This window comes from Perna viridis, chromosome 6 (genome assembly GCF_037379345.1).
Source record: "Perna viridis isolate PV_CMFRI_1.1 ecotype Kerala chromosome 6, ASM3737934v1, whole genome shotgun sequence".
NCBI classification, from domain to species: domain Eukaryota; kingdom Metazoa; phylum Mollusca; class Bivalvia; order Mytilida; family Mytilidae; genus Perna; species Perna viridis.
Window position 1 is genome coordinate 5,547,182 of NC_142450.1, and position 23,226 is coordinate 5,570,407.

At 31.6% G+C, this 23,226-nt stretch overlaps 2 protein-coding genes across 3 annotated transcripts; one reads left to right on the forward strand and one right to left on the reverse strand.

Annotated features, from left to right (window-relative positions):
* Nucleotides 1-291: 291 nt before the first annotated feature.
* On the reverse strand, nt 292-7,532 carry LOC148613331 (small VCP/p97-interacting protein-like). 2 transcript variants are annotated; one of them, XM_088586689.1, is made up of 3 exons: nt 7,399-7,532; nt 5,222-5,383; nt 292-4,336 (listed from the first exon to the last, which is right to left on the reverse strand). In XM_088586689.1, the coding sequence occupies exons 1-3, from the start codon at nt 7,456-7,458 to the stop codon at nt 4,322-4,324; spliced, it is 237 nt and encodes a 78-aa protein (XP_088442815.1). In that variant the 5' UTR covers nt 7,459-7,532; the 3' UTR covers nt 292-4,321. The 2 variants fall into 2 exon arrangements, with proteins under 2 accessions (XP_088442815.1, XP_088442816.1); XM_088586690.1 differs by lacking the exon at nt 7,399-7,532 and adding an exon at nt 5,795-5,870 and having other exon boundaries at nt 4,174-4,336.
* Nucleotides 7,533-7,686: 154 nt separating this feature from the next.
* LOC148613332 (protein inscuteable homolog) lies at nt 7,687-21,847 on the forward strand. The gene is made up of 14 exons (XM_088586688.1): nt 7,687-7,788; nt 8,355-8,452; nt 8,757-8,929; nt 9,225-9,288; nt 10,075-10,198; nt 11,077-11,129; nt 11,663-11,777; nt 12,492-12,605; nt 12,826-12,951; nt 13,225-13,396; nt 15,174-15,349; nt 16,044-16,269; nt 17,022-17,098; nt 17,730-21,847. Exons 2-14 carry the CDS (start codon nt 8,418-8,420, stop codon nt 17,859-17,861), a joined length of 1,587 nt encoding a protein of 528 aa, XP_088442814.1. The 5' UTR covers nt 7,687-7,788; nt 8,355-8,417; the 3' UTR covers nt 17,862-21,847.
* The last annotated feature ends 1,379 nt before the right edge of the window (nt 21,848-23,226 follow it).

The window sequence follows — 23,226 nt, forward strand, 5'->3', positions numbered from 1 at the left end:
CAGGATTTTTTCCAACTATATTTTCAGACCTGACTTCTTATTTTTTATTCTAGCCTGTCCTGGACTTATCCAATTGTTCACCCTGGATACTTTATTCATACATCATCATCATCATCATCATCATCCAAAATGCATTTCAAAATGGATTCTAGCCCCTACCATTAAAATTAAATGGATGATCCTTTATTATTATCATTGAGGTCCACTTTGGTCCCATTTGATTTTGCGGTTTACAACAGACTCAAAGTGATACCAGAAGCTAACAAGGGCAAAAAATAAATGATAGAGAAGTACTACTTAACAGATAACTTTAATATATGAAAAATATATGTAAAAATAAAAAATAGAAATAGCAACAAGTCACAATTTTAAGTTAAACACAGCAATTATACATTAATTTCCACATTCCAAAAAAAACTTAGTCTTATTAGTAAGAGATCAAAGTTCATTTACAATCAATTAAACCAGTCAGAAATCAATACACAAATCTGGAAATTGAAATATACATCGGAAGTGGTTCCAGAACTGTAACCTTGCCATGCATCTACTAGAGCTGGCATGGAAGAGACCAATGCTGCAGAAATATATACTTTTGTTAAGACCAAAAATTACACCTCATTTGATGCTTCATAGGCTCTCTTTTCAGAAAATAAATTTGTCCTATAAAATTTTTTAATGGTTCTGAATTTTGTCTTAATATCTACTGGTAAAATTAATAACTGTGATAAACCAATCTTCACATCATTTTGTATTTTATAGCTACATTTTGTAAAATACAAAAGTTCCTATACATAAAGGTGATGGGATAGTGAAGAGTTGGCATCATCAAACAAAATATTTAATGTTGACCCCATGCCATAAAAAGTTCCATATTTAAAATTTCAGAAATATTTCATTATGATAGTGAGATAACCTACTCTGAATAATTGGACCAATACAAATAATTTCAATAATTTTTCTTCAAAATTTTTAGCAGTAAGAAAAAAAATTCTCCTACCCCTTTATTCAAAACCATTATGCTTAAGATGGTATTAGGAAAGAGATTAAATTTATTTAGTTCACTTTTAATTTTTTTCCAAACCATCCCTAGGAGAGTTGAGTTGACCTTAAAAATGGATGTAAGCAATTTTTGTAATTAAAGTATATTTACTTAGAGTTTAGAAAATATACCTATGTTGTATTGGAGTGATTAATCCTGACAATTATTGAAGCATAAAGCTGATCAAAATGTAACTACCTTCTAAAATATAACCTAAAACTAAAAATAGGTTGTCAAGGTAACACATTGAGAAACAAAATAAAAAAATGAAATGAAACGTAACAATAGCAACCAAGAAAAAATAAAAAAGAGAAATTTGAATTGAAATTTTGAATCATCAGTATTGTGTGGTGAAAGCACTGATTCTGATTTGGTTTGATTTGGAATGTTTTAGTAGGATATTAATGCAAGGTTTTCTTAAAAATACAAAAAGGACTACTGTTACATAAAAATATAGCAAAGGAAGACCAAAAAAGAACATTATTTATTAGGTGAGGTTTTCTACACCATGAATCATCTCTACCATAGACAGTATCTGATTTTTATGGACTGGTTTTCTATAAAAATAAACAAATGTGACCTAATGGTACAAGTCTATACTAATAGTACATTCTACATACCTACCCATTGCAGTACCAACATATCTCCTCATCTGTCACACATCTGACAAATATAATTCACACACACAAAAAAAATACAAATTCATGTGCTTTTCAGAAAACATTGTTACAGATGCACATGGAAACTTATATTACAAGTGGTGGATCAAAAAGGGGTGGGGTGTTCAGCATTCCCCATTTGTGATTTTTTTATTTCTTGTAAAATTGAGGGCATAAAGTAATTATGGCCTGGACCTCCCCCTTTTTAAAATTTACGGAATGACAACTGCTTAGAGTAAAAAAAATCTAACTGAATGAAATCATCAACACTATCCTAGACCCTAGCACAGTGGTAGGTTCCGAGGGAATGTTCATACCCAACTAAAATTTGAAAAGAAAAGACAAAATGTATTCATGAAATCTCAATTTTCCACAAATTATACATGTAAATATTTCGTCCTCTCCACAATAAGTTATATTTATGCCCCAACCTCAAATCTTGGAATGGATCCAGCCCAAACACATATATTAAAGCAGGAAAAAATATTTAGATGAAAAGGACAAAACATTTTGTGTTGGTGTCTATTGGAAGCATGGAATACATGTCAAAGCCTAATCTTTTCCATCTGTGTCCCACTATCTTCATATAAGAGAGAACAGAAAAGTAGTCTATACAACTATTATAAAATGAAAAATTCCATGCACTCTTTTTTACACAGTTTCTGTGCTCAATCTACTTTTGTAGAGTTCTAAATTGGCAAATGTTCCTCAAATTGTAATATAATGTTATTCAAGGAAAATATTCACAACAATCACTAAGTAAATTTCACGTTACTGTTACAAACTAAGGTCTGACCTTAAAAAATAGTTTACTGTATTGAATACAATGTCATACACGAAACACTCCATTTACATGTACAGATAATGCTTTTGCTAGTGAGTTACTCTGAAATTTACAAATATTGATACATCTTATTCTTCTTATATACCATTTTTTCTTGTCAATGAAGACAGAATGAAATAAATGGGATGAGATGATTTGATGTTTCCATTCAATTCTTGTATATAATATACAATGTACATAGTATCATACCAGACAATCGCAATGACATATACATCTCTGTTAACCTTTGTAGGAGATTCTCCCTCATTGTGCTGTCCCATGTAGGCGATTCTCCCTCATTGGCAGTCTCATGTAGGAGATTCTCCCCCATTGGCACTGTGTCATGTAGGAGATTCTCCCCATTGGCATTGTCTCATGTAGGAGATTCTCCCCTTTGGCACTGACTCGTGTGAGAGATTCTCTCCCACTAGCACTGTCTCATGTGGGAAACGTTAACATAAAAGCAAATTTTTTTATGTAAATATTGACATCACTGTTTACACTTGTTTAAACACTGAAGTATACAGTACATGATCATAAAATATATACATAGCACAAAATATTGTTAACAGCAATAATGAACAGATGTGCTAAAACACATGAGAAAAGAGTCTTGTGTTAGGGATTACACAATAGACTAACATGGCCTTTTTTGGTTCAGCCACACAATTTGAGACATTATTTTTTTCATAATAAATTCTTGTGGAAAACCCTTTTAACGCCTTGTTCAATTGTAAAACAGTATAAAATCAGAACTGACACAACCTCTCTCCTATTGAAGTCCAATAGAAAATATTCAGTTTCAAACGATACAAAATTATAAAGTTAAAAATTCAATTAAGGTCGATAAAGTAGTATTATTTTGTAACACTTGTAAAACATACCCCAGCAACACAAAACTTTAAAAAATACTTAAGTCTGAGAAAATTTTTAACTGTCTGTAACATCATAAATTTAAAAGTCTTTATTTAGAGTTACAATGAAAGTTAAGAATATCCTCAGACTTACTGGTAAGTATCTTTCAACTTATGTGGTGCCAGGCCAAGTAATTTTAATATTCAAGGCAATTTTGCAGCTTTTTTGCCTCTAACTCTTTTGTTCATTACATGAAATTGAGAATTCTTTTCCCCCTGTAGGAAAATATTTATGGCATTATATGAAAAAAAGGATAGATATGGTGAAGCACAACAAATGCTCCAGTATATACCATATATTGGGTAATTTTCATGGATGCCAAATTTTGTGATTGCTCAATGAATTTTTTAGGTCATTATTTGTTGGGTCTTCATATTTTGATGAAATGGAAACTGACCTCATACATATAGGGAAAATTAGAACCTAGTAAAAAACTTTTGTTATACAGTAACCTAAAATAGTAAATACCTTCAGAAGTCCCCATAAGGTATTTAATTGGTGGAAACAAGACATTTCTCTCAAAGGTTAACTTTTGTGTTAAGCCCAAAACTCAAAACAATAAAAATAAAAAATGAAAAAGTGGATATTCAGCAAAATTTTGCATGAATAAATGTTAAAGTTAATGGATTAGGTTAGTAGTTACCAGTAGAGAGGTTTTTTTTAGCAAGTAGTAGCACATACAATAAAGTGTAACGCAAAAGCCATATTCACAGTAATAACTAACATAGATAATACTGACAAATTGTTATCCATGACTTACTCCCCATCAAGACAGAATGATTTACAAGGAATAAAACTAAATAAAACTCTTCATGGCTTCCCTCAGTGAATATATTACACTTTTGATATCAGATTCTTCTGTTATACATCAACATCAACTGGATTCTATCCTACTTGCCACTGAAATGATAATGACAATAAAAGAACAGTGTTCCAATGTCTCAAGCATAAAAAGATACATTTCAAACTTTAAATTCACTGAAATTTCAAAGTCTGAGGGCTATAACTTCTGTAAAAATCATTCAACCATTACCAGAGTCAAACTTAATCTGTAACTTCTTATTGTAAGACTACATACAAAAGATAAATCAAAAGCATTATAAAATAAGTGCAGAAAACTTTAAATTCACTGAAATTTTCTGTCTAGGGTCCGTAACTTCTGTGAAATCATTCAACCATAACCAAAGTCAACCTTAATCTGTAACTCTTCATAATAAGGCTACATACAAAAAAACAAACTTATTTGGTAGGAGCATTACAAAAAATGTGGCAAACTGGACAGACGGACACCCGGCATTTCCATGTCCCCTAATGATGCATTGTGGGGGACAAAAAAATAGAATACTTGTGCGTTATGAGTCAATGTGTTAAAGTAATAATAACTTATAAGTTACTGTAGTTATAAGTTTCATAAAGCAAATATTTTTTATCATATGAACAGTATCAAAGTGTCAATATTCAGTATGTTACAAGAAAATCATTAAAGGAGGAAAAGTCTATATGATGTCACTATTTACTTAGTATGAAGTTTGACAACATGCCACTATATCCAAATCTAGGTATACCTCAACTTATTTCACAACTACACTAAAATAAAAAGCAGTTTACTATATGCCAAAACTGTCACAAATAATATTTAAGAAATTGTCTCCTTCCAAATTTGCTACAAAAGTAAAAAACATCACTGCTTTTAACAGCACATTTTTTTCCCAAAATTTGAAAAAAAAATCAGCCAATAAACTCAAACCCTGTCTGAAAATTATGCTCATAGCTCTAATTTCATACCTTAAGTCCCCCTTCACCAGGTGATTGTGCATCTGCTTTCTTTTCTGCTTCATCTCTTCTCTGTTGTTTTCTTTTAACACCTTCTGGATCTTTCAGGCCTCTTGCTTCATTTGCTTTCTGTCGCTGCTGAGCAGCTTCTGCTTGTTGTCTTCTTCTTGTTTCCTGTAATAAATCAAAACATTAAGTGCAGGGATCACTTTAGGATGGGGTCATGGGCCATTAGCCCCAAGAATGAAAAAATGATCCAAAAAGATAGGTCAATGCCCCACTTATTAATTTTTTTTTTGGGAGGGGTTGAAATAATATTTCAAATCACACACTGCATGTCACAAGAATGAGTCATTGACCCAATATGAGAACTCAGAAGTGAATATAACTTTAAACTGTATAGACACACATGTAAACCATCTTTAAAAAACAACACTTAGAATAGATGAAAATGATTTATTTAATTGTGTAACATTGAACAACATCTTCCAAATATGGGTTAGTTCAGTTATTTAAAAAAATGCTTCTTTTTTTGCATGTACTCATTGACAAAAACTAGAGGCTCTAAAATGCCTGAACACTCACCAGGCTCACTAAACAACATTCTATTTTAGTAAATGCTGCCATGATTTTCTTGGATAAAAATTCCTAACACCAATACCTAGGGAACAATAATATCAATTTTCATTAAATTCTGTCAATTGTTTCTGAGAATTTTAACAACATTAAAAATAGCAAAAGATGTTGAAGAAGGGCAATAACTTCAGCATGGCTGAGCAGATTTACACAAAAATTTGACTACTGACCTTTACTGAACTTTAGTCTGACCCTATGTTCTATTTATAGAAACAGGGTCTTTATTTTACAATGGATCAAAAATACCTATAACAGTTCTATGCAGAACACCCCAAGAAATATACCAAGTTTGGTTCTAATTTGTCTAGTAGTGTCAGAGGAGATTTTTAAAAAAAAACATAAAAATAGTGAAAAAAAATGTTGAAAAAGGACAATAACTCCAACATGGATTAACAGATATACACAAAAATTTGACCACAGATAGATCTTTATACAGTATTATATACACGAGCATGTTACCTTCTTTAATGGAACATGTTACTACCAATATATAATTGAATACATAAATAAATGTTTAGCCTTATCAATTAAATAAAGTATTAGTTAAAGACACCTCCGCTCCAGTTTTTCAACATGGTTACTGTTAGAACTGTCGTTTCTTTTATCTTTGGATTTGTGTATTGTGTCATAACCACTTATTGTAAATGTGTTTGAACAAATAAATATTTGTATTTGTATTTGTACTATATTATGCAGTAAAATTTTATAATTATCATCGTCTCATATACTAGTTATCACATCAGTCAAAATAGACAATTATAATTATGACAACACTGCAATAGCCCTTATGATGATGGTCAAAAAATTATTTCCAGTGCCAAATCCAAAAAGAGATTATGACAGCCTCAAGCTGTCCCACATTTTATGGTGGTATAAAGAAAATAAAGCATTAATGGAGCATTAAGTGTTACCCCACCACATAATGGTGAAAAAGGGGCATGTCAAAGTGTTCAAAATAGCCTCAGCATATGTCATTGAAATTTGAAAACTACATTATGTATTATGCTGAAAATTGAACTAACTAAACCTGTATTTTATGGAACAAAAAACTGCAAATTTTTTTTAATCATGGAAATGTTCCAAGGGGCTGGACAGACTGACTCAACTACTTGGAGGGTATCATATAATACATTTATAACAAGGATGCAAATATATTATTATGGGTGTAAATCAATGGCAGTGCTGGCATTTGGCCACTTGCCTGTAGCTAGTAAAAATTTATTCTGCTTAGTGAAATGATGTTTACATAACTTTTGGGCTAGTTGAATCCTATACAGTCCTCTATTATTCAGGCTAGTCATTGAGAATTTTGGAGTAAAGGACTGTAATGGTCCTATTTTTATTCTTTTCAGAAGGAGATCACAAATATTATTAAAAGAGCTAATGACATATATCTGTATATGACCACTGCAAAGCTCTGTCATAGGTCATGATAGGAATTGGATACAAAGTCAAAGATTTTTTTAATAGTAGTTTTAAGTTCCTTGGGCAAAAAAACTGAGAAAGTGTTGTTGTTTTAGAAGCAATATTTGTAATGAAAGAAGTGTGTTTACTGGTGATGGCTGGTCGTAGTCATCAGCTTGCCCTCCAAGACAAGGCAAACACAATCCCATATTTTCTGAGAAGGTACTCCTTTGGACAATTTTTTCAATGATATAAGCATTAAGTAAATCCAAAGGATCCTATAGAACGTTTCAGTACTTTACGAAAATATGAAAAATAATTTGTGACTTGCATTTTTCTAATGAACGAATTATACAAGAAATATATTTTAAAACACGAAGTTTACTATCAGAATGAATGAAATGAATACGTTATTGTAGTTTTCGCCCCTTACAACATCAATGTTTATGACAGAATCACTAAGCGTGACAAGTGGGATTAGTAGATGTTCTACATATTTTCAGATTATACATAGCAGTAAAACTATTCCTTGTTCAATTGTGAGCTTTTCAAAAATATCTCATGAACCTGACTTCTCGAATTTCAGAAAATATACTGTCATTTATTGTCATCGCGCATTCAAAATACACCATCCAAAAGAAAATTGTGGATGGATTTAGACCGGAAACTAAAATGAACTAATATAGCGCATTCCAAATCGTTTCAGTCTTACGATTTTAAAACTACTCATTAAAATAATATATTTTACATGTATAGTTGAAATTGTTTGGATCGAATTTTTTTCATTCGATATCTTGGTGTTTCTGGTACATGTATAATTGTAGAGTCCAGGTACATGTACATTTTTTAAGTGTACATTCCCATTGGCCTTAGTGTCATTTTCTCTGAATTTACAAGGCTGTAATTCAGTTATTTCACCTTGTTTGTGTTCCTCTAAATAATTGTCCGTACTGGAATGTAGGCGAATTGACCTTCTACCATATTTATATGTATTCCATAAGCGTGCATGCATCAGACTGATGATCAGTTATATATATCGTCACTTATTTATTTGTTAAACAATATTTGCTTAGACTTCACTGTTATTTCATATATTGTTTCATAGATGAGTCAGTTTAAAGCAAGATGTACTTGAGAGGCGTACCAGTTGTTATGCATTTCATAAAAAATGCTGCGGCACAGTAAATATAAACAGAATAACAGGTATGACATGGTATGACTACTAGTGATGCACTGATCATTTCAACCACAAACTTATCAGTTCCTTTTTCTCGATTTGGTCATCAAATTTCAGTTTAAGGCGTAGCTTTGTTCTACCTGTATATTGTGCATTTGTTTGATGTATAATTTCATCCATTTTAAAGGTGTATCCCATGATTAATTGGGGTGTAAATACATAAGAAATTGAAAGTTTATGTGAACTATTTGAGTTTTCAGCATTGACATATATGAAATAATGTAAATTTAGGAAACATACATGTATGTTCTTATATCAATTTTTTTACAGCTGTCCATCCCCATCAACAGTAGCCATGAGGCGACCTTTCATAATAGATTCAGTCGATCAATGGCTGTTAGATATTCAGGGGGCAGTGGAGATGGAATGTATGTCTGTTTTACAGGGAAAGTCTATACTCAAACACATGGACAAGTATGCCATCAACTCAGCTGCTATCAGAAGTATGTATTTGAATATAGCTAGAAGAATCCAACTCAGTTTATACAATTGCTATTAACTGCTTTTACATGAAGTGCATTGCAAACAAGATATTAAATGAAGACTGGTTGACATTAAACCATAGTCATGTTTGAGTCCCTGATGAAAATTTTGGAGTGAACATGAATTTTGTCTTTCTTAGTTCAATTTTTCAAAAAAAAGAACAAAAAAACACTGAGACAAAATAAGCAGGAAGTATTGTAGATTATAATCATAAGAAAATAAAAAAAATTATATTTATTATTTCTATAATTTCAGGTGCTATCAATACAATCAGGAATGAATCTCATCTTATTAGTGGAGAATTTTCTAAACTTTACAAGTAGGTGCATGCATTCTTATATCAAGTTTACCAATATTTGGAAAGTAAGATATGACACACAATGTACATTTAATTTATAGTTAACACATGCCAGAGGTGACATATAATATTACAGCATTATGTTTAAGTGCAGACATGATTTTTTTTTCTGCTTTAAGCGGAATTCCGCTATTTCAAATTCAGAGTTTATCATTATGATTCTTTTTTTACTGTATATTTAGTTCCGATTTTGCCAATTTCCACTTTGTTGATGTTGTAAAAATCACCTCTGTGTCAGTCTCTGCAAGAATCAGGCAGTGTGTGAAACGTATGAAAAAATCCACCATATTTAAAGTTGAATTTGACTATTTGCACTATCAGAATCAAGGAAAAGAGACAAGATTTTCCATATCATTTTGGTAAATTGAGTTATAATTTAACTCGTATGCACATAAAATGAACATTTCAAGGGCAGATAATTCCGTCAAAAACCTCATTTTTTTACATTCTATTGAAAATTTCTGAGCAAATCCAGTGATGCAGAGATCAGATAATGGTCTTTTCAAATAGAGAAAGCATCCTTAAGTGAAATTGTATTGTCAGATTGGTGGGTTTTTGACATGCATGTTACTGAGTTATCCCATTTTGCTTGAATACATTAACACACATATTCCATTCTTCCTTCGTATACTTAACATCTTATCTAAGGCCACATCTCCTGTAAAATCATTTTAAAGTTCAAAAAGGTAGTCCTCATACAAGGGAATACTACTGCCATCACGCAACTTATGATTTTTTTTTATACAGAAGTGTGAATGGTGAAAAATGGAAGAATGTGTACCCCTACACAATTCAAGTTACCTGTCACATCCGTTCACTGATTCATGAATGTAATGAGACGATGCCTAATGCTCCTACATACATTTTGGAGGTAATTATATTGAAGAATCAAGTAGAAAATTAGATTACTATAATCAAGCAGAGAACTTGAAATAACATAAACAGTACATCCAATGGTAATTTACTCACATAATGATATTTAAATTGTGATTGCAGCTGTAACACTTTACTTAGATTTTTATTTTGCTGTCATCTATTTTTTTAAGCATTAAATTGATGCACACATATTCATTAAAGATGTTTACTATATGACTATAAATAACCACATTTTTGATTGGTTCAATTGGTACTTAATGGTCCTTTGCAAATTATGATGATCACTATGCAAAATGGCATGTGAGGTATCCATCTTATATGAAAACTTCAGTGTGTACCCAAATATAGAATCAGCTTAAGTCCTATAATTTATTTTTAAATCATTATTTTTGATTGGTTGATATATTAAGAATTTTTTTTTTGACAATGGCCTCTCTCCTTACTTAGTGTTTATGTTCATTCAACAATGACATTTTTTTTATTAGGGAAAGACTGAAAGAAAAACACACACATACAAAAAAGTTCAAACACACTCAAAAAAGTAAACAATTGATGAATTCCTTATTGAATTTAGCCGTTTAGTATACTATTGTCATTCTGAAAGGTGTGGATGGGCTTGTTGTAGATGGAAGCATTGGGACAGATTAGTCATATGATTAAACAATTGATAACTTTGGATTTCAGTTAATATCATGATTAATCAACCCTCACGATATTGTGGCCTCAATCATTATTAGCTCTCTCTAGTTGATAAATCATGATATTAACCTCATCCAAATTCATTAATTGTAGTGTTCTTTTATAGTTCTCATTTGCAAGTGCAGAGTGTTGTTTCAGATCATTTTCTAGATGTGTAATTAATGTCTTTTGCAGCAACAAGAGGTAGTGATGGGGGAGTGTGCAAAGCTTGCTCAACTGGTGGAAAAGTAAGTTTATATATGATATTATTGTTAACTTGCCTTCCTTTATTGGCTTGCTATGCTATGAAAACTATGCTAAACTGTAGTAAGGTTTTTAGCAGAAGATATATAACAACGATAACAATGGATAATCAGTTGGCTCACCTTTACTTATTGGAATAGACAATCAGTCGCCCCCCCCCATTAACCAATGGTAATAGATAATCAGTTGACAATTTTAACTCATTGCACAACACCAATTTTATGTCAAGATAATTTGAGCACAAGTTGTTGTATAAAACACCATCAAGATTAATTAATGGGATACATGTTTCATCCAAAAAAAAAAAAAAAAATCAACAAATGCAACCTGAGGAATGAGAACTGAAAAATATATTCTTAAAGCCTTCCTATATTTGTAAGTAATTTTTCATTCTTTATTGCAGATTTTTGCAAGATTTTGTTAGACATTTTTGTATTGCTTATACATTTACAATTTCATGTTTACTGTCTAAGATGGCATCTTCAATTTTTTTTTAATTGCAATTTGTACCTTACAGTACCACTGCCAAGTCAGAAGAGAATCCATCAAGGATACCTGTAGTCAACCAACTAACCTTCCTTGGTCAGGCCTTCAGCAGAATGGTGGATCTTTGTTTAGGACATATGACACAGGTTTGTTAGCATTATGTTAGTTTTTTTAGACATACAGTACACCTTGGCTGCATCTTGCCTTTCCCCACTGTCCACGATGGAAGTGGATACATAACTTTCTATATTTGGTAACATATATTTGGTTTACATTATTTCTCCATAATTATTTATTAAATTTAAGTTAAGATTTCAACATGACAGCTTTAGTAAGCATGTTCAGATCTTAATTTTAGCATAGAGAGTGGTGACTTAATTTAAGTCAAGAATACGCTGAAATAGAATCAGTTTTTCTTATGAAATCTGTAGAAACTTGGAAAATGTTAAATGGTTGGAAAAGTCTCACAGAAATTCAATCAACTCCCAGTTTTTAAAAAGTCAAATGCATCTTTAATCACCAGCTTTGAAAGTAAGAAATTGTTATTTTGTTGCTTTGACATTTAGACTAAAGAAATGTTTCCCCACCAGGATGAAAAATGTCAACTCAAGACCAAGTGTATGTAATGCTTGAGAAGTGGAAAAATATTATAGTAAACTTAACTAAAACATGAAAAAAGTCAAAAAAATTATCACATCTGAAGCTGATATTACAATAACTGGAATCTGGTATCTTTGTTTATGTCTGAATAAGGTCTATTGCTGATGTCTACTACAGTATGCCTTGCAGTGACCATCTTTCATGAATATTAGGAATAAGTATGACCAGTGTAATGTTAATCTTTTATTTCTACATTTCAGAAAATCATCACTACATTAGATGAAGCTAATGAACCAGCAACATTAGCTACAGCAATGAGAACCATAGTTACTCTAGGGTTAGAGGGAGAACATATGTGTTACATTATTGCAAGGGTAAGCTTGTAAATTTAGGACGTGGGTGTTATAATATCGCAAAAGCATGGAAAGCACAGTATTATATCAGAGTGGGGAGAATACTGCAACTTATTCATGATTATATCCTCTATTTTTGTTGAAAAACCAAATTATCTTGCATGTCACCCAGCCTTACAGCTAGTTTCTTTTAATGAATGATGAATTTTTAATTAATATCTCCTTTATTTTTCTAACACAGGAAGGAGGAGTAAGAGCCTTGTTAGAAATCTGCAGGACTGAATCATTAGAGTTTGCACATTGTCAAGCACTGAGAGCTTTAGCCACCATATCATGTGTTGCAGAGAGTCTGTTTGAAATAGAAAAGGTAACATGTGCATTAATTTACCACATGTAATTCTATGCTCTAAACCTTGTTGTGTCTAGTTTAATATTCATAAATGAGTTCATTTAAATAATTAGAGAATAATCCCAACTGTCTACACCAGACAGGAAAATTTAATTGTTTACAAAATCATACTATTTGTAAGCTAACTATATGAAGTAGGTTTCTTATTTTAAAGTTTTTTGTCTTTCCGAAGTTTTGTTACAATGGAAATATATTTGCTGTGATAAAGTTTTAGTTTATTCCTATATGCAGGAAGGTGGTGTAGAGACATTGATAGAGATTTTATGTGACACTACTGTAGGAGAAAAGGTCAGAGGTGAAGTAGCAGGTGTTATTGCACAGATTACTTCCCCTTGTTTAGAAAATTACCAACAGATGTCAGACCTAGTTGACAATTTAGAGGATCTTCTCAGGGCTTTATTAGGTATTTTTATATTACAGTCGAACTTCACTCGCTCGAACTCAGATGGCTCAAACACCTGGGATTTCTCGAACACAATCCAAAGTACCAAACTTTTATACTATATAATTAATAGAAATAACCTTTAATTTCTCGAACACTTGAACCAACTTGTCAGTCCGTTCAGTAATAAATCTTAGAGAATAACCCACACTAACTTGAACTTGTCAGCTTGGGTAATAAAAGGTGTGCAAAACTGAAACACTATCACTAATCAAAGTGTCATTTTAGTTAATTACAGGTAATATTTTGTTTATCACTAATTAGGTAGTTTTAATATAACATAATACTGAGTGATGTTGGAGAGTGTTCCAAAGTTGGCATAATGTAAGCATAAAAAAATTAGATGGAAACAAATTATTGACCAAGGAACTTTAACTCTGAAAGTTTTTCAAAAGCAAACACATCATTTTTAATGTCCATAAATCAAAATAACTATCCAAAAACTTATTAACAGAGAACAAATAAAACCTTTGTAGAAAGTATGCAATTTTTAACTATAAAGCCAATGTCCGAAAGATATCCAGAAAAATAATGAACTTACTTAATGAACTCCCAGTAACTCTAACACATTTCAATGATCCCATGGAGTTTGAGCTACCAAGGTTTGACTGTATATATGAAGAAGAATTAAAATAAAAATAATATTTGAGGTTTCTTCTTATCTGGCATAGAATGATTTGTGCAACATTGCATATTTTTGGTGAGAGGTACAATGTAACATGAAATTTCCACATATTTGTCTTCACAAGTAAATATCAAACTCCTCATGAAAAAGTACCCATGGGACAATAATGCAGCGTTGAATTTCTGTTCAAAATAAATTGAGAGAGCACACTCTAGCATTGATTCTGTATAGGACTGGGGAGCACACAAAAAATTTAAAATGAGCTCTTTTCTATGAAATCAATGAACCGTAAGATGGACAAAAATAAATAAGATAACCACCAAACATTGTATCTGCTATAAAAGTACAGTGAAACCTGTCCAAACCAAACCCTGAATAATCCAAAATCCTGTCCAACCAGACCCTGAATAATCCTAAATCCTGTCCAAACCAAACCCTGAATAATCCAAAATCCTGTCCAAACCAGACTGAATAATCCAGAATCCTGTCCCAACCAAACACTGAATAATCCTAATTCCTGTCCAAACCAGACTGAATAATCCTAAATCTTGTCTAAACCAGACCCTGAGTAATCCAAAATCCTGTCCAAATCAGACTGAATAATCCAAATTCCTGTCTAAATCAAACCCTGAATAATCCAAAATCCTGTCTAAACCAAACCCTAAATAATCCAAAATCCTGTCCAAACCAGACCCTGAATAATTGAAAAAATGTTGTCCAAACCAGACCCTGAATAATCCAAAATTCTGTCTAAACCAAACCCTGAATAATCCAAAATCCTGTCTAAACCAAACTCTAAATAATCCTAAATCTTGTCTAAACCAGACCCTGAATAGTCCCAAATCCTGTCCAAACCAGACCCTGAATAATCCCAAATCCTGTCCAAACCAAACCCTGAATAATCCAAAATCCTGTCCAAACCAGACACACTTCAAAGTCCCTTTTAAAAATGTATTTTGAACCTGGGTAAACCATACTGTCAAAACCAAACAGATTTTAAAGTCCAAAAGGTTTCATTGTATATACCTCTTAATTTTTGGGTGGAAACTCACAATTTTACAAGTGAGAATATTGAACTCTAGTATATATTGAGTACATGTATTTATGATTCAGGTTTGGCCAGTACAACTGAGTCTTATGAGATATTCCTGCTATCATCGGCAGCTATAGCTAATATTACATTCATGGACAGTCTTGGCTGTGAAATACTAGCTCAGTATGAAGCCCCTAGGATTCTTATAAAGGCATGTGGAACTTCTATAGCTAAATCTGTATTTGCTAAAGACCAGGTATGTAAAAAATTACAAGTGGTACTATTTTATTACTGTGAAATGTGTGTTGTAACATTATGAAAATTGTCATTCTGCTGCATGTTTTGTAGATTCTTCTAAATCTTACAACATTTCTTTCGTATGAAGTAATAAAACTATAAAAAAAAAACCTGAGAGGAGGTGGTGTAGTTCAATGTCTACAATAATAATTTAACTTGATTTATAAAAAGCTTTCTGATTGGTTGGTTCTCTTTGAGCAAACCAAATTATTTTGTATAACCTGGCTTGATACTATGACGTTGATTGATCCACACTGCTATTCAAATAATGCCACACAAAAAAAAAACAAAAAAAAGAAGCATTTTGATCACAAATCAATTATTAATATTTGGACTATCACTCATTAGAAATTAAAGCAGAAACATTCTTTAAATAATTTAATCTGATTTGTAAGTAGCATTCTGATTGGTTGGTTCTCTTTGAGCAAACCAGGTTATTTTGTATAACCTGGCTTGGTATTATGACATGTTCAAAAATTAGAAACATTCTTTAATTAGAGTAAACTGATGTGATGTGACAGCAATGATTGGATAATGATCTGAGGGTGTCAAAGTCGTCCGTATATGAACAGGGTAAAATATATAATGGATTTTGTTTTTGATAGAACAACAAAATGTCATAGAAATCACTATACTTTACATCTTTTTCTTAGGTTGTTACTGTTTTAGCCAATATGGTGGCAGTTGACATGTGTAGACCTAGTATTATAAACAGTAATGGAATCAGTCTATGTTTAGAACTTTTAAACATCTGTCCATCAAATTATAAATCGGCACCAGAGATATCAGCTTGTGAACGGGTACAGCAGAAGGCAGCCATTGCTTTAACAAGGATGTGTCGGGATGAAGAAGTTGGCAAAGTCATAGTATCATCCTCAGGTATTGAATTGATCATTGAACTTTTTAAGGCTTACTTAAGAAAACTTCTTAGTTTTCAAAGCGCAAAATATTCCAGGTCTAAAAATGGCACTCAAGCAGGTTAGGGGCAAATTTAAGGGCACTTCATGCAAACATTAACATCTATTTAAGAAAAGTTGACAGAAAAGGGCAGGGTGTTTATAAAATCCATGAAAAAAGGACATGGCACCTGTGCCTACCCCAAACTGTCTGTCTAGAACACTATCTCAGACCCTCTATAAAAAGCGAAAGCACTGGACATAAACTTCCTAAAACTGGGAAAATGGCTGTGATCCAAGAAATGTTGATTTAAGTCAGCATTCAAAGATTTCAAACATGAATAATAAATACAGATTATTTCATGTCATGTTCATATTTTCATATTGCATGTTTTACAACACTAAAGTTTTTGATATTGAGAGCTTCAAGGCATTGCTTGAAAGCCATTGATAAAGATGTAGAAAAGCATGCAGTAATAACTCGTAGCAATGAATACTGTTACAAACATATGCAGTAATTTCATTACAACCAGACCAGATTCTGTTTTGCTATTTTTTATCCAGATTAATCATTTACTGTTCATTCGTTTCTGGTTCTGTCACTTTCTGCTGATGGCCTAAAATCAGTTCAGAATTTCGAGTCAAAAGAATGTATCTGAATGGGATAATATGCCTTTATTTGGTCTGTTATTTGTGCTTCAGACTACAAAGATCATTCAATCAATATGATTTTAGGTATACCCAGACTGGTACAGTTGTGTAGAGATGCTAAGGAAAGAAACAAAAGTGAGGCAGTATTAGTGGCCTGTTTAGTAAGTATTTATTTAAGTCTGATGATAATGAAAAAAAAATTATAAAAGAAATCAGTTTGTACTTATAGGCATTCCTCAACCAGTACAATTAAAACATTTTAAATTAACAACATACTGTAATTTTTATGCCCAGCTACACAAATTTACAAGTTGTCATGTGGTACTCTCTGTCTGTCTCTTGGCGCTTTATTTATTATAACTTTAGAAGATACCAGATGATTTTTTTTTCTTCACAATTTGTATAGTTAGTAAGTATAAAATACAGATCAAGTTCAAATATCAGTTTGATTGGATAAATAAATCAAATGTTTCAAAAATTTTTGTCGATGAAGTTTGCGTTATGGTTTCACCATTGATCTCCAGCTGTGATTGCACAAAATATAGAATGAAGGAACCATGAAACTAAATACTAGTTTGGAAAAGCTTCAAAGAATACAGTGACTGTGGGAGATCCAGGGGTTGGATTTCCCCCTTTTTGGAAAGAATTTGTTAGTATTGTGCAAACCTTTGGCAAAAATGAGCATATAATAGACTGAATTCTGCTTTTTCAAAATCTGTGGATCTGCCCCTGGTGAATGCTTGGATCCACTGTCCTTTCACTTTCAATGGTTTTCTTTTTTTTCTCTCTCAGGCAGCATTAAGGAAGATCAACTCACAATGTCAATCAACCAACATCAGCCCAGTGGACTATCAGCAATTAATACAACCCAGGCTAATGGACTCATTTCTTATCTGCACAAACACTGATGAAAACTTTGTATGACAGATGTTTAATGAACTATCAGATATTAAAACAGCCATAACTTAGTGAACAAATATTGATAAAATGTTTGGTATTACGGACACTCAGATACATTGCAATATGGGGAACCAGACCCTGAAAGTTTGATGGGAAAGAGTTCATGCAGTTCAAATTGGCACAAATCCTTATATCAAGATCATATGGCTGAAAATTATTGCACAAGCTCATCTTATGTAAATTTAACCACTGCAAATTTTAGTTTTGGATTTGTTCAGTCTTAAAGTTTATCAGAAAGGAAAACTAGTAATATGTCTAAAATTAGAGGGCAAAATTACAGTATTGTAATGGAAAGGTAGCCTTTTTTAAATTGAAGTGTTTTATTTATGTTTAGATAAGTCCTCAAACTCAGTTGCAATTTATATTTTGCATTATTTTAACCCTACGATCCAAGAAATTTATCATGATTATTATGTGTTGGGCAAAACTTAGTCACATGAAATTATTGTTTGTGTATGTTTATTTCAATTGAAACTACAAATTTACCTTCATTTGTGATTATAAGGCATTTCTTTGTCACAAATGATGGATTTCAAAGTATTATACAGATAGCAGTGATTTATCAAATGTTCCCTTTGTAAAAATTTTAATTATTCACACTGTGAAATAAATTGGGTAATTTCGCTTTCAGACCTATTCCCACCAAAACAGCAGAAGACAAATATCATTAAGCCAATCACAAAATTTTTTGTTGAAAACAGCAATAGTTTATGGAGGAAATTTATGTAATGAATAGGATAATCAATTAGTTTTCGTGAATAACCAGAATATATTCACTTGTGCCAAGAATACTTGATTTAACTTATGCACTGCACTTGTCAAAATTAGGCATTCTTCGACACTTAAGATCTTATTTTGTTTATTCACTCTTTCCAACTAATTATCCTATTATTGGCTTTAAAATTCATCAGGTTAATTTTAAAGACCAATCTCAAGAATCTAATTTTTTAATAAGAACCTAAATAAATTATTGTATGTGGCTTTACTATTGTGAATTATTTATTTTATTCACCTTGACCCTTAAAAGTGCCTTATACTTCATTACGTTTTTCTAAGTCAGTGTTTAATGTGATTTTTGTTATTATTATGATTGTTTATTATTGTATGGTTGTGATTAAACAGATTATTTTTTTATTTGATCTGTAAGATAGAAATAGACATTAAGCAACTTCCCCTTGCTGTTGAAGGCTTTGTTTTTGTTGGTTTTGAGGTTTGATTCTTTTGAGCAGCAGTCCATTTAGAAATCAGGCAGATCTATGATATGGGTGATACAAGGGTAATTTTATCCTACCAAATTTTTGTTCCAATGTAATATCATTATGATGTAAGAAAGGGATTTTCTGTGCTGAAACTGGATGACTCAGAATATATATGTTTGTTCAAAGTTCCCCAATAAATCTGCTAAATTTTGAACAAATCAAAGAGTTATTTCCCTTTATCTTAAATTGTGTATTGCTTTCTATATAATTTATTTCATTCTTTTCATTTCAATGAATTGCAAAACAACACTCAGATTTTTTTTAGAATACATGAGTTAGTTATCTGAAAGGGATAAAAAATATTGTGAAAACAAAATTTGGCATGTACCACCCTGTGTCTGGGTCTTCCAGGGACAACCTCTTAAAAATTCTTAACTGAAAAACTGAGTAAAGGTTACTAAAGGGTACCCATGCTCTCCATCCCAGTAACCACATGTTCTAAATATAAACATAAGTTGTCAAACAGAAAGTTGATGTTCCTTCAGTATGAAATCAAAACCCATGATATGTCATACGTATATAAAGCTTCTGTCAAATTATTAAGTGGATGTAATATTTAAAGTAGTTGCAGAGGAAATTGTAATGAAAGTTTTAGGGATTGATGATTGAGGGTTACAAAGCGAGGTGTGTAATATATAATGAACCAAGATACAAGAACTTCTCTAATCTTTGAACAAACAACCATGTATTTTTTCTTTTTAACCAAAAAATCTGTATCCAGGAATACATGTAGGTAATTTGGCAGTTATTCAAGAAAATACTGAATAATTTCTTGTAAGCTGCTGTCATGGTAAGGAAAGTTTAGAAAAAAAAAGTTCTCTTGAGATTTCAACATATTATTATTAGTCGGTTAGCTCAGTGTAAATTTCTATCTCAGTATCTTGATTTATTGTTGTTTCCTGTGATCTGTTGTTTTGTACTGTACTTTTGAACCTGTCTAAAGTGAACAAAACCTGTGGTTCTATTTAGACAGGTTTCACTGTAGTTTCAAGGAGTGGCAATGCATCACTGTTACTATGGCAACATGTAAATACTGATAGTAGTACAAAATCACCTCCACCTAATACATGTATATGAAGCCCATCACACACCAAGAAAATATATGATTTATGTAGCTTACTTCAAATGTGGGCAAGAGGAATTGAAAAATATCTTTAGAGATAACATGCACACTTACAAGTACATTTTATATATTCAATTTTTTATATACATGTATCTATACACTAGTACAAGAGATCTTGCCAATTTCATATCAGTTTTGGATATTGCGGTTATAAATCTTTACAATTTTTAGTTTATATACTTTTTCATTTTTTTATATCACATTTTAATGTATATAAGAAGTGTCAGTGAATAATAATGATTGTGAGGTAATGATCTTTTGACAAGTATCCATTATCTACTTGTTTTGTTTACAATTTATTGCATCTTGTACATGTATATTTGAGAATCCTTGTGTAATACATCATTTGATTGATGCATAAATTAAGCTATGTTGCAGTAGAGATATGATTCCCCATTGATTTTCTTGTGAGAAATCACAATCCTGCCTTCACCCTAGCCCCCTGATAAAAATCAGTTGATAGTTTCCTTAAATTATTGGTACATATATAGTCAAAGCTACCACATGTATGTAGGAATAGCCAGTCTTAAAAAGCTTTTATCTAGATATTCCTGTGTAGTAAATTCAAATTAACCTATATATAATGTGACCATATTTTGCTCTCCCTTAGATGGTCACTGAAGACAGGTTTATCTGGTTTCTGTTTCAGATTAATATTTAGTGTTGGTGTACCACTCTGTGTGATTTTAGTGCTGTTTTGTTTGTTCGTGTTTGTTTAATGTTTTTATTGTGTGTGTGTTTGTGTTATTACTCTCTTTGTTTGTTAGTTGTTTGTTGTATATTTGTAATGTCTCATGTTAGATATATTAGTGGTCAATGGTTTTATTTTTATCTCTTCATTTTTGTAATCAATTCGTAAAACACAATTTGAAGAAAACTACATGTATTGTTCTGTGTTCTTTTATACCCTGAAGCTGCATTCAAGTGGTGAGTATTTAGCTAAGGTCACGAGGTATTAAGTACTATTCTGTGTGAGAGTCGGGCAAAGGGTGCACCTCCTTCTCAATTTGGTGTTTTTTGCTTCAGTGATATTCAGTACATCTAGAAAACAACGGCAAAGCTATTTAGATAAATCCTAAAATAACTATTACATAGATATATTTACCACTTAAATTGGAGAAAAGGTAGTGAAATTTTCCCACACAGTGCATTTCAACAAAATTTGACCTGTCAAATATTGGTTATTTCTGGAGGTGATGAGGTATAAAAATTTGTATAATGCTATAAAAAAACTCAGGGAAGGTACCACACCTTATACACATTTTGCCTGATTCTTAGACAGAGAAGAACTTAAAATGAAAATTTGATCTGTCAAGTCTCACCTAAATTAACAAAAAAATTTTTGGCAAGTTTCAGTTGGGCTTGCAGCATGTTGAAACTTGGCAGTCTTTATGAAAACTGAGAAGATTGTACTGATTTACTTGATGTTGTGAGAGAGTTATTATTCATTGATAACAAATTTTTGTTGTTTGGTCAAATCACTATATATGAAACCAAACAAAATGCTGACTTTATGTTAACTGGCATTAAATTTGCACATTTGAATAAAAAAAAAAAATAAATAAAAATACAGTGGAAAATAAATTAAAGCACATCCAGTGAAAAAGGATTTCTATGAATATAATTACCTTCATAGTGCTAAAAATAGCCTGGTTTAAACAATCGGACCTTTTATTTTGATGTTTCTAACAGGAAATTTTTATACCCCATGCAATAAATGTTTTTGATGTGTCCATTTTTCTGTCGGTCACCTTTTTGGCCCTGTAATTCTCTTAAATCTCTGAATAGAGTTTCATTATTACACATTCCATTTTATTGATATTTTAGTGTATTGATATTTATATGGTTGTTTATTTTATATATAGTTTATGCATATCCAATATATTACACTGTTTTTTTGTAAGAGCATATGATCATTTTTATTAATTTTTTTAATGTTAATTTTATGAAATTTCAAGACATGTCAAGAAAATTTGATTTTTGCAAATTTCACTGTTGGAGAACACTATTAAGGAGGTAGACCTAGGGTAAGGGACATAACTTTTACAAATCATTGGAACGTTTGTATTCAGCATTTTACATCAATCTCATGTAAGCATATAAGTAACCTGGACTGATTTCATTCTTTTTCAAATGAAAGCTTGGTAGGCTTTGGTTAAATTGATTATGATACAAACCTATTACTGATTTCAAGAGATATGTCCCTTACACTAGGTCTACCTCCTTAAATCTCATTAAAATTAATGACCTCAAAATAATTGCTCCTCTTTAATGATATTACAAATGTTGAAATACATTCTAGTATGACATGCTTCAAAGCCACAGTCATGGTAAAAAAAAAGATAAACACCTTTCATGCAACTTATAGGCCACGTCTGTTCAAAAATATGAATGAAGAAACTAGTCCTGTTAGATATGTGACATAAATGGACAGTCCATGGTAAAACAGTGATAAAATGGAGTTTCCATGATTTATTTCTTAACTATGCCATTACATGTAGACAAATATCAACAAAAGCAGTCTGCCATTTTTTTAAATTTTTGTAAGATATTGTCAGGAAATCATTGTTTTGTGTTAATTGCTAATTCCCACCTAAAAGTGAGTCAAAACAGCAGAAAATCAAGGATTAGAACTCCTACTGGGACTTGTATATTTCTATGCAGATAGGCCAATGCTATATGCATTCTGTATGAAGAAAAAAAGTATGTTATTTACAGTAAAACCTGTCTAAACCAATCCCCTTCGACTGTAGAGTTTGTTTGGTTTATCAAGATTCAAAATTTAAACTGTTTTGAAGAGACTGAACAGATATCTGGTTTGGACAGGATTTTTAGTTAGTCAGGGTCCAGCTCGTATATGATTTACTGTATTACTCAATACAAGTATTAGGCAGAAGTTGATATATTAATATTGTTGTTAAAAATATATAGATGGAAAATTTAGAAC

Excerpts from the sequence above, each read along its gene's own strand:
- LOC148613331 (XM_088586689.1), bottom strand. The coding sequence starts at position 7,458 with ATGGGATTGTGTTTGCCTTGTCTTGGAGGGCAAGCTGATGACTACGAC. Across the intron at positions 5,384-7,398 it reads ACTACGACCAGCCATCACCA|GAAACAAGAAGAAGACAACA; the intron begins GTAAACACACTT and ends GATTTATTACAG.
- LOC148613332 (XM_088586688.1), top strand. The coding sequence starts at position 8,418 with ATGCTGCGGCACAGTAAATATAAACAGAATAACAG. Across the intron at positions 10,199-11,076 it reads CTCCTACATACATTTTGGAG|CAACAAGAGGTAGTGATGGG; the intron begins GTAATTATATTG and ends TGTCTTTTGCAG. Across the intron at positions 12,952-13,224 it reads GTCTGTTTGAAATAGAAAAG|GAAGGTGGTGTAGAGACATT; the intron begins GTAACATGTGCA and ends TCCTATATGCAG.